Source organism: Micromys minutus (assembly GCF_963924665.1).
Source record: "Micromys minutus genome assembly, chromosome: 2".
NCBI lineage: Eukaryota > Metazoa > Chordata > Mammalia > Rodentia > Muridae > Micromys > Micromys minutus.
Genome location: NC_137971.1, coordinates 68385110 through 68397716, shown reverse-complemented (window position 1 = coordinate 68397716; position 12607 = coordinate 68385110). Strand labels below are relative to the sequence as shown.

At 38.5% G+C, this 12607-nt stretch overlaps 1 protein-coding gene across 6 annotated transcripts in view; it reads right to left on the bottom strand.

Moving 5' to 3' along the window:
* The window catches only part of ATE1 (arginyltransferase 1), a 102415-nt gene that overhangs the window by 29141 nt on the left and 60667 nt on the right, over window positions 1-12607 (bottom strand). For all 6 annotated transcript variants that reach the window (XM_080911806.1, XM_080911804.1, XM_080911803.1 and 3 more), the window contains one exon: window positions 2882-3002. In XM_080911806.1, coding sequence (XP_080767932.1) covers window positions 2882-3002 — 121 coding nt within the window. The remainder of the gene's footprint in view (window positions 1-2881; window positions 3003-12607) is intronic.

Genomic DNA, 12607 nt, shown 5'->3' with positions numbered 1-12607 from the left:
CCCTGAAAGGAGGAGTTTCCAACAGTTTGCCATTTAAACCTCCAATGACCATGCACAGTGGGCTCCATACATTCCAGCATGTAACTGCATTTAATTTCCTAAAACCACAGGATGTAAGTGTGATTTCAAATACTGTCTGAACTGTGATATTCAATATTGATAAAACCATACCATATTCTCTTTAAAGTTCCAAAGACTCAGCATATGGGAAATTTTTATTTGCTGGAAGGCATTGTTCTCCAAGAAGTTTACTCTGACTGCAAATAAATTCTAACACTGAAAAGGAGCAGCTAGAGTAGAACAGGAAGAACCCAGAATCTAAGAGATAACAAGCTAAGTGAGCATCACTCACCTGGACAGAGTGACTTCTTACTAACAGTAGGCAACGCAAAGTCAAAATGTTTCAGCTATAAAATGCTTGTTAACACTTGTTTTGGAAAGAAATTTTAAGATCTATAAACTGAATGAATATTTATTTGCACGTCCATTCCACGCATGGAAATGATTCAGTCATCTTTTCACAGAACATGGAGTACTTGTCTCTTGCTTCTCCATGTAATTTAAACTAGATTTAAGAAAGAGAAAGTAGGGCTGGAGAGATGACTCAGCGGTTAAGAGCACTGACTGTTCTTCCAGAGGTCCTGAGTTCAATTCCCAGCAACCACATGGTGGCTCACAACCATCTGTAATAGGATCTGGTGTCCTCTTCTGGTGTGTCTGACGACAGCTACACTGTACTTATACATAATAAATAAATGACTCTTTTTAAAAAAAAGAGGAAGTAAAACTGTATCTCAAGTTTGGGAGTCAGAAAGGAATTTAAGATCATAGTACATTGAGATGAGAGGCGACTGCTATTAGTGAATATGAAGTAACTCAACGGGTGGTCAGCAGCTTTCCTTCTAAGATGGTTAGACCCACACTGACCTGGAGGAAGGCAAAGGGAAAATGTTTTCTCTTTGTAAGGCAATGGGTAATGCTGCCTGTCCTCTCGAACAAGACTGCCTTTGGCTATGGACATGACTCCAAAGCTAAATGTCAAATCCCATGTTTGTTTTAAAGTAACATCTGTTCGATCAGACTAAAACAACCCCATTCTGATTATCAACTTAAGGGTGGGATTTAAGTTCTGTCTAGAAAACTGGGGCAACACAGGCAAATCAATGGTAAACAACAAATACGAGTAGCCAGAGTGTCTGAGCCAGCTGTGCTCTGCTATGGCCACTAATTCTAGGCAGGGCTCTAGACAAGATTCTAAGGCACTGTCATGGCTGAGATGTTTCGTGATTTCATATCAGCTTTTCAAGGCAACAAAATATACTCATGATCCAATTTTGTGCAACCATAAATAAACAAGCAAACAAACCTGGTAAGAAAAAAATGGGAAAAAGTGAGCCAGTTCTACCCTGCCGCCCCCTCATTCCACTGATTTCCATTTACTCGCTCCCCTTCTGCCAGGCTTTGCATTTCTTCCCTTCTGTATTCTACTGAGTCACACAAGTCACAGGAGTCACCTAAGTGGTAAACTCCACGAAGGCTCAAAGCAAGTAAGCACAATTTGTAACACCAAAGAACTTGACTCTGAGGAAGCCACACGGCAGCACAATATAAGTCACCTTAGAGCATCAGACGCCATGGTCTGATGCCCTGTATACACTGAGTGGCATTCAGACTCCAGAAAGGTAAACAAAACCCATGATGACTTGTTTTTGTTTCTTTGTTTTCTCAGGAGGGGACAGAGCAAATGAAAGTAAATGCTGACAGAAGCTTCTGACATAAATCTGAAGCAATATCCTAATTTGAGTTACAGAGCCAAGATTATAGGGAACTTTGTTTTGTTTTTGTTCTTGTTTTTGTTTTTCAAGGCTGGGTTTCTCTGTGCAACCCTGGCTGTTCTGAAACTTGCTCTGTAGACCAGGCCAGCCTCAAACTCACAGAGACCTGCCTGCCTCTGTCTCCTGCCTGGCTTGAGGGGCAATTCTTCATATCTGGGTCTAATTTTCTTCTCTTGTTATAAACTCAATAAGGTAAGTCTTACTAGATTTTTATTAACAGATATTAATTATACAACAGTTTTATTATGGCATTTTCATACATACATATGATATACTTTGATCAAGCGTGGGGGGGGTTGTTTTCCTACTACTATCTTTTGTTTTGTTACAGACAGAGTCTCATGTTGCTTAGGCTCACCCCAAAATTTGTGATATAAGTTGAGGCTGACCCTGAACTACTGGGATTCTGGGCATCTGCCACCACACTTGGCACCTGTTTTTATCTTAATAATAAGTAAGAAATCCGAGGGCAGGAAAACGTCTTATTTACCTAAAAGCACACAGTATGCCTGTTAATCATAAAGTCAGAGTCTTAACTTAGGGAGTCCAACACTTTTAGTGTCTATATGTAGTATTACAGACTAATAACCCAAGGGAAGAACAGCAAACAAAATGTGGCCAGGGCTATTCTAGGTAGGGAGTGAAAGAGGGCACAGAAAAGGAAACTCATCAGAGATGGAAGAAGAAAGTACCACCTCCAAAACTTCACACAATAATTACTGTTCTACAACCTCACTTAGTTCAGTTGCTCAACATTTCTGTCTTTCCATTGGTCAAATAAACAAACCAGTAGGCAACTTTAACATTGTGATAACTGTTAAGGAATGGAAGATAAAAATGTCTGCCTTCAAAGTATGTGAAAACTAATCTAACAAGAAAAACACAGGCAGTAAGCAGCAAGAGTACACATGACTTCTTAACTGTTTGTCTTGTCTCCCACTCACTCCCCATACATACATATTCATACACACTATACAATATGTTAAAAACTATGAAGAGCCACAAAGAGGGTAATGATGCTCAGCTGGGCTCTGCTCTAGACATACCTGCTTGTGGGTCCTGGTTGAAACGGCAGTACTTGGAGTTGTCCAGAGAAGGCAGGCACTGCTCAATGGGTACCCAGACATACGTCTCAGGACACAGCAAATCAGAAGGTCTATACTGACCCTAATGAGAAGTAGGGGGGGGGAAAGGCACAGGCATTAGAAACACTAATTCCCGGGTTCTAAGGCTCCAGGAAGCCAGGTATAGTATGGTGACAGGCTTAATGTCAACTGAAAAGCTTTTCTAGAAATACTAGGCATTCTGTTAGTTATCACTTTTGTATTTAGAGAATGCACAGGTAATATAAGGCCCTCTAAAAGTGACATATCACCATTTAGCAGATTATATTGATTTAGAAGCTGAGTTTTTATTCTTTTGAAAGAAATTAAGTTGTCTTTGAAAAGCTAGTGAGGAACAGATCAAAGTGTCTTTGCATATAGTAGAAAACCATACAAAGACATATAAAGCAAGTTTTATTTTCAAAAGTAGAATTTGACTGTCCTCAATTACTAATTAAGTTTACAGACTCAAGGCTGATAATATTCAGTTCATACTAATGTTTTAAAAAATACAATCCTAGTAATACATACCTACTAACAATCTAAATTAGTGGAAATACAATAATGGCTTAAAGAACCGAAATTCTAACAAAAGTTCTGTGATGATATAACTTCAAATTTTCTACTTCATACTTTATAGCTTGGTATGGTGGTGCACGCCTTTAGTCCCAGCACTCAGGAGTTCAAGGCCAGCCTGGTCTACAGAGTGAGTTCAGGACAGCCAGAGCTGTTAAACAGAAAAACCCTGTCTTGAAAACCCAAAACACTATATATATATATATATATATATATATATATATATATATATATATATACACACACACATACACACTTTATTAAAATATGTAGAACTGTGTACAATGCTATATAATATTTGCTGGAATAAAGAAATCATTCACTTATGGATAAAAGTTAAGAGAGATAATAGTTAAGAAATAATGATACAAAGTATAAGAAAGCACTAATGAATTTTCAGAAAAACCCAAGTTTTTATTTTCTTTGAACTTGTTCAAAATTTAAAATGTCTTTTCTTTGAATATTAAAATTCAAATTTGATATACAGGTTAAAATTTGGTGCAGATATATAATTTTTTTTATAATCCAATATAAGGAAGTATTTCAGTATATGGAAAGATCCAACCTAATTTCTCTTGTATTTAATTAATAGCCTCAACATGACCTTTTGAACACTCTTTAACTTCCCCTAGTGATTACGTGTCTCTTCCTAAATTCCTATATATAATGAGTTCTAAGCTTGTCATGTGCTAGAGCTATACAGTTTTCAATATTAAATCTTTATGTTATATTTTACTCTATTAAATCTAATCTTTTATCACTCCACTTGTAGAATCTCCATTCTGCCTAAATATTCTAGCGTTCTCAAGTTTGTATAAAAATAGAATTGGCATGAATGTAAAAACTAATAAAAATAGAGGAGCATGTTTTCATGTAGTGAGAGAACATAAGAGAACCCCCAAGAATATCTAGTGAGAAATGTGTATTACTATGACAACTAAACCCCAACTGTCCAAATGATCCTATTTCTAACTTGAGGCTTAAGCTAGGGCAGCGTTGGGAGTAAGAGAACCAACCTTCATCTGTGAGCCCCGAGGTTAAACAAAGGACATTTCCCTTAGAATCCACAAACACACGCTGATACGTGAACAAACACCAGGAACAAGAGCTAATAGGAATCAATCCACTGGAGTGTTACTTGCACAAAAGTGAGGTACACATGAAGGTTTTACAACATTCTCAAAGATCCAATTTTCTCATAGGAGAAATACTATATTTACTTTTAATTCTTTTAAACATTTAACTCACTAAAAGATCAGAAATACATTTTGACTTCTTGGTATCATCTGAAATAAAATCTGTCAATTTCATTAAACACTATTCTCCAAACTATAGGCTTCTTCCAATATTTTAGTCTCTCAAGCCACCAAAGAATGCAGTCTTATGGCATAAACTACTGTGAAATATTGTGTTTTCTAAACTAAGCTGGTTGAGAGGTATGTGACTGAAATGATTAAAGCTCAATTCAGAGTCAATACCATCCCACAAAGGAGAACCTTGGGGACGTGAAAGCTGCCCTGTCTGTTCCTTATTGAAAGTAAATGAGAGATGTTTGCATTAAGAATGTAATTACTTAAGGATTTGGACTGACTTTCCCGTGGTCAGAAGAAAAATATTTAATCAACCTCTAAGTATATTCATTCAGATTGAACAATGAAGTAAAAGCGGATTAATTCTTTCCTAGGGTGCTGACTTTTAGATAAATGAGAAATGTTGAGTTAGCACAGACTTCTGAAGTACCCAGAATTTTGAAAATGTAACACCTTTGACAGCTTATTCCACAGCTCTTTGAGAAGTTCTGTCAAAGTGAAGAACAGTTCAGAAGATGAGTTGTGGGTCTGTGGGCTGTGAAAGGCACCCTGGTCCCTGGTTGAGAGAAGTTGAAGCTAAGGGACAGTAGGTGCTTCCCTAAAATTCCTAGGTAACCAGTCTGCCACCATTAGCCACACCCTCCATAGATTCCAGGCCATCAGTCACATAGGGCAACGCCCTAAGCCCCTCCTCCTCAGGTGAGGGGGTGACCACAGGTAAAGATACGATTTTTATTATAATGAGATACCTAAAGACCTGGAGGCTTGGCCAGTTAGCTTTTCTTCCCAAGACACTCCTCCCTACAAAAGGTATTTAATCTCAGGCCCACCATAGGAAACCAAGGTTCGGTTTTACTCATCCACTTTCTTCCATGACAATAAACACCTTAAACCCGTGGACTGTCTGTCTCTGGTGACCATCCCTGCTTCAGACTGTGCTTCCGCAACCCTGGAGCAGTGCCCTGCAGCCGCCCAAGGCCCAGTTGGTGTTTCAAGTTCCTGTGTCTTGCCTCCCTCCATCAGTGGCCCGAGCCTGCAGATGTGGGACTCCCCCAACATTTATCCAACAAGGAGTGACTAGAGTCCGAGGTGCTAGAGTTGTATTTTGTTTTAAATATAGCTGTGATACCCAGTAACTGTATTATGGATATTTGTAAAACTCAAACCCACCAAGGAAAAGAAAGAGACACAGAGAGATCACAAACATGGCCATATAATATTTCAACCAACTTCACTAGGTTGTCATAGAATAAATTTAGAAAATGCCACAGTTAAATCTAAAACATGTACAAGGACGAACCCTGCAAACCTTAGCTAAGCAAATCTCCTGTCCCACATCTTCCCAAAGGGTTGTTTGCTTTGGGTTGGTCTATGCAATGAGCAAAGGCATTCTTCTAACATGCAGGCTTTATATCATAATTTAAAGAGCATTACCATACTAATCAAATTCTCTACCCAATGAAAGAGCCACCGTATAAATTGTGTAAAACATACAGCAAAATCCAGCAAAATAGAATTCGGCCTAAAAGCTGCACTCATTTTGATAACCAGAGGTCACAATAACTCACCGTGCGGCTTGAGAGTTGGTTTGGTGGTTAAGAGCACTTGCTTGCTCTTCCAAAAGACCTGGGTTCAATTTCCAGCACCCATGTGGTAGCTCACAACTATCCAAAACTTTAGTTCTAGGGCGTCCCACACCCTCTTTGGCCTCCACAGGCACAGACATACATGCAGACAGAATATCAACAAATGAAAAAATACTAATTTTTAAAAAAGAACCATCTTGCTTATCTCACCCTACTCCATATGTATGTAGAGTATGTAAAGCACAGCAGTAATCTGTTCACAATAATAGACTAGTATCAAACCAGGCGGCCTTAGCCATGAACAACAACGCAGCAATGGCCAAGGTTAAGGCTCAGGACCTGTGTGGCAAGAAGGAGGAGGAGCTATTAAAATAACTGGATATTCTGAAGGTGGAACTGTCCCAGCTTCACTGCATCTAAGCTCTCCAAGATATGATTCGTATGCAAATCCATCACCCACGTCCTCACTGCCATTAATCACACTCAAAAGGAAAACCTCAGGAGATTCTACAAGGAGAAGTACAAGCCCCTGGACCTGCGACCCAAGAAGACTAGAGCCATGAGTTCTCTGACTTCTACAAACATAGTATGGCATGCATGAGTCCCACCTCACACCTGCAACCGCACAAAAAATGGATTTTAAAAAGGTAGTTAAAAGTAGTGTAGTATTTCTTCAAACTGCCAGACACCGTTGATTTCCATGCATGCCTGATTTGTGGCAGAGCCTACAAAGCCCTAGACAAAGTGGTTATTACCATAGTTTTTGTCCTGGTTTTTCTGCAATTGTTCCCTCTTCCGTCGTGCCAATTTGGCTACACTGGTTTCTTTATAGCTCCTAGAACATGCTCATCCTGCACATACCCAGGGTTTTTCAATGTTTCTCTCTCTCTGGACTTAGTCATTCTTATGCCTGTTTTTGTTTGTTGTTGTATGTTTGTGTGTGTGTGTGTATGTATGTATAGTATAGGAGACTAAACTTCTAAGCATGTTATACAAACCCTGTACCACAGAACCACATTAAATTTTTAAAAATATTTTTTAAATTATGCAATAGGGACTCACTAAGTTGTCCTGAGAACCCTTGAACTTGGAACCCTCCTGTCTCATGCTCTTGAGTAGCTGGAATTACAGGTCTTCACCACAAGGCCAATGACTTACTTTTAAGTTTTTCTTGATATCAAACCCTCAATGAAGCCTACCAAACTTCCTTTACTATTTTTTCCTGTAAGGCATATCGCTCTTATTTATGGTTATATGTTTTGTTAATTTATACTTATCTAAAACTTGTTATAAGGTCAGAGACTCTATTTTCAGCCCAGGCTTGTCACTGGTGTTCAGTAAACAAATGATAGATCAATAATGAAGCTAGACTCCACCTTTGCCTCTTTCCTATAAACACGGTGAATGTTCTGCTTTATGTACTAAGAGTCAAGAAACAGTTGTTGAATTCACACTGTAGATGCACCTCTACCATACCTTCTATTGAACAAAACTAGCTTCCAGCTAGTTTTTGGGAAAACCCAAATGCTGAAAGGCCAAGTTCACTACTATGAAGGGTCTATTAAACATCACTGAAATTAAAGACATAGTTTCATAGTAGACAAAGTTAGGAACTACCCGCTCATGTCAATTCACTTTTTCCTCAAAGCATTTACTTCATTTGCTTTTTAATGGTGAGCATGGCTTTTCCTATAAAGCTTCATTTAAATGAAGACCATGGAAGAAGGGCTAAAATTCAAGTTGAGAAAGAGCCTCTTGACTTCATCTGGTAAAGACAATAGTACTTTCTCCCTGTGTTGGTTAAGAGCATAGTCCTCAGGCTGAAGAGACAGATTAGTGGTTAAGAGCACTTGTTACAATTCAACAGGACCTGGGCTCAATTCCCAGCACCCATGTGAGAGCTCACAACTGTTTATAACTCCAGTTCTGGAGGATCCAACACCCTCTTTTCATGCCAGGCATGCATACAGTACAGACATACATGTAGACAAACACCTATATACAACAAAATAATAAAATCCCAATACCATGATCCTCATAATATCTGAATCAAATTTTGTGATAACTTTAAAAGTAGTGAAAACAGCATTCTTCTTTTTCGACAGTGGACCAAACCCAGGGCTTATGCATGGCCACAACAAGTACTCTACGGGAGTTACAGTCCTAGATCTCAGACACTACTTCTACTGTAGAGAAAAACGAGCAAGATCATGTATTGTCAGTGAGGAGACATGAACTATTCAACATTTCCTTTGTTAATCCACAGCTTAATCTAAAATTATTCCCATTTTCCCCACATATTTACAAAATAACCTCCAGGTCTTAAAACTCAGAGCCAGTTCAATATGTGCACTTGGCATCATATATTGACCCTGCCTATATACTCACTACCTATGAGGAAAGAGGAGGCAGCCGTGTCCAGTAACTTCCTATACGGTAGTACAATAGTACTGAAAAGAATGAGGACTACACACAAGCTGGTCAGAGTCAACTTTCTCTGGAGCAGCAGCAAATATCCCTATGCAGTATGTCTTAAAGGTTAAGCAGCATCATAGTTTAAAAACAAAACAACAACAAAACAAGCCCTCACCAACAGATCTAAGACTATATTGCTGTCTCCCTCTGGCACTCCAAATCTAAATTCCAAACCAGAAATGAGAAGAGAAACAACTGTTTCGTCTTTACTGCTAGTTATATGGTCCTGCATCTTCATGGTTTCAGCAAGCTTCAAAAACAAATTAATCATGAGCTTTGCATTTAAAATAGGCAAGTTGAGTGAGTTAGTTATAAAGAGTAGCTACATCTTTTCCAGAAACAAAAAAACAATTTCCATACAGTCAAATTCATTGCCCCTATCTTTCCTCTTAACATAGACTGACATATTTGAAGCAAGTTTCAAGCTGAGTGGATCTTTATATAATCTGGTATTATCTAGAGAAGTATCATGAAGTTGGCCTCTAAATGGCATTATGATTTCTTTCATCTTGTTTCATCTCCTGCCTTCCCAGATTCCCATCAAAGCACTGCTTACAACTGAACATACAACTGATCAGAAATAAAAGAACAGTGTAGTCTTTACATTGTTATGGAATATGTCCCACATACCCAAAGAAAGCAATGAACCAAGTAAATATTCCTCTTTAAATAACTTATTGTTAAAAGAACTACTTTTTAATTGTAGTAAATCCAGAAATATTTCTAAATGCTTTAACATCTTTTCAAAATTTCTTTTTGGTCTTTGGAAAATGAAATATGTGAATCTTTATGTATTTGGGGCCATGCATACTTGCAAAGCTGAGATGTAAAAATTCTCTTTGAATATTGTACTTTGTTAAAGTTTAAACATTTAAATAAAGTTATTTCTTTAATTAAAGTTTAAAAATTTAAAACTTACTTTTCTCAGAAAAAAAACCAGAGAAAAGTAAAGAAATGCTTTCATGATATTCACCCAAGTTACATTCTTGGCTTTTAATTGGAAACATCTGGGGATGGGCTTGGCAGATTGTAATAAAATTGAAGTTACCAATTCACACCCTGCCATTTTAAGGGGATTTTGTTTTTACAGTTTTCAAATCAAAACCAAACAGACTTCCCTTTGAACTCTGGTACCAAACCAAAGACCTTTATGAGATTTTACTTTCAAGAATACTTTGTAAATATTTTGTAAAATGGGAAGGATTTCATGAGCATTTGAGAACAGGCTATACTAGCAGAGTCTGTTTTGAAAGTTCAAGTTAAATTGAAATTTAAGTATACAAAAAAGATGAGATCACTGAAACATGCACAGACCACTCACTTCCCTGCCCCTGACTGAACACCAATAGCAATGTACAAAAAATCTCAGACATTTAAGTCTGTTATCAGGTAAGACTGGTATCAGTACCTCACTTTCCACAATAAACCTATTGACTTTACTAAAACCAACTGCTCTAACACTACCTAAGCAAAAATAGTTCAAAATGAGCCACTAGAGTGGGCTGCACCGCACCACCCCTCAGGGCAGAAACTCAGGCTTATTAAAGCCAGTTCCTTCCCTGAAAGACAACACCAATGGAATCTCATCTGCAGAGTACTGCAGCAGACCCTTGCTCCTGACTTCGTTACATAAACAGAGATTGACTTTATCAGTTCCCAAGAGGGTACTTTAGAAGTAACTCGAGCTGCTCTGTTTTCAAGCACTGTGGTTGTGCCACACTCAGCTGGTGAGGTGCACTGGGGCCAGTAAAGACAAAGAGCCTAAACATCTGAATCCATTTGTGCTCCCAAATTCTGAACACCAACAGATGTAGTCCATGTGCTGCTAGGCTAAGCTTTGAAATTTTAAAAATACATATTTTTTCCACTGACAAACAGAAAGTGATGGTATTCCGTGTTTCTTTAATTAAAATCCAAGGGTTCTCAAAGGCTCCAGGGCGTACTTTAAAGCTTCTTTAAGACTAGGCTATTTATTTTGCTATTGGCAAATAATAGAGAATAAAGATTCTAATTTGGTTTTAATCACAATCTTTGCTTTTACTTTGAAAACCCTGAGTTAATCCTTTTTCTTCTAGAAAATACAAAGAAAGCTTGTGAAGAAAAGATTCGAGGAGTCAACTTACAGTGCAAATTTAATTTCAACTGAAGGGTCACAAGTTGAAAAGGATAAGGGGAAAAATGAATGAATCAGGACAAAGAAAATAATATTCAAAAAAGAAAGTAAAATTCAAAGCTTTAATTTGTGTTAAGGATACATGAGTGAATGACAGAGGGGGGGGGAGTGAGGGGAGGGGGACTATCTACCATGCTAGAGAACAGAGTTCATTCAGTGTTTATCTGCTTTTTTCAGGTGTCAGAAACAACACTTAGAGCTCTTCCTTACTTAATCTCCACTACCTCAAAGCAGCCACTCTTACTTGGCCAGCAGTGAGGAGGTTTTCAATTTCTCCCTAAGTTCATCCTCTCACTGGTACCAATTGGATCAGGTCCTGTGAATCCTTGCCTACAGCTCCCCACTATCCACAGCAAAGTGGAACAATTTCTTTTTAAAGTATCTGAAGGTGTTTATGTGAGAATTGTGACTTTAATTAGAGATGGTAAGAAATTATACATGATGAAAACCCACCACAAACTGAACAGTTAACTTTACTAATCACAACATAAGCTGCCTAGATATCTATAAAGTAATCCAGACTGTTTACATGTTCCCAAAGGAACTCACACATACTTTCTCAGGAACATGTGTACATCCACCGGGTATGTATGAATCCACAAACCTCCAGTCAGGATCCTCATATAAATCAGTGACGTGCATGACAAAAGTTAAGCTTTCCATCCTGCCTCTCACCTGGAAGACACCAGCCCAAGAACACTCAAAAGGGTCTAGGCTAGCTGCTATCTGGTGCCTTCCCACTCATTATGAGTTTTAAAACCAAACTTAACTACTACTGTGTACTTTATCTTTTTTTTAAAAAAAATAGATTTATTATATATTTATTTAATGTGAATACACTGTAGCTGTCTTCAGACACACCAGAAGAAGGCATTAAATCCCATTACAGATGGTCATGAGCCACCATGTGGTTTCTAGGAATTGAACTCAGGACCTCTGGAAGAGCAGCCAGTGCTCTTAACCCCTGAGCCATCTCTCCAACCCTGTGTACTTTATCCTTTCTAAGACTTCCTTGGATCCTTTCACTTCACTACTATTATCAAAATCCCTTGCTTGAGGGAGACAATGTCTACCCCTCCTCATAAGGTCCCAACAACAGACCAAGGTTCAATCTACCAAAGTTCACTCTGGGGAACCACTGAGTTACGTAGAGTATAGGTGAGGGGTTACTGAGTTAAGGCTCATCCTCACCTACACAGCCCACTGCCTCAAAAGGCATCAGCAGAAGTCTTTACCCAATAAAGATAATGACTTGTCATACAGATGGACTCCCCAGCAGTCTTCTCCAGCCTTCCCTTACCTGTTTATTCTAGCCCCTCTGCTCTAGTTAAGGGTTTTTATTGCTGCGATAAAACAATGTGGCCAAAATCAAGTTACATACAGGGTTTGTCTGGCTTATACTTCCACATCACAGAAAGAAGTTAGGGCAGGAATCAATCAAGGCAGGAAACATGAGGCAGGAGCTCCAAAGGCATTCTGTTTCGTGGTTTGGTCATGATGACTTGCTCACCCTGCTTTCATAAAGAACCTAGGACCAACAGCCCAAAAA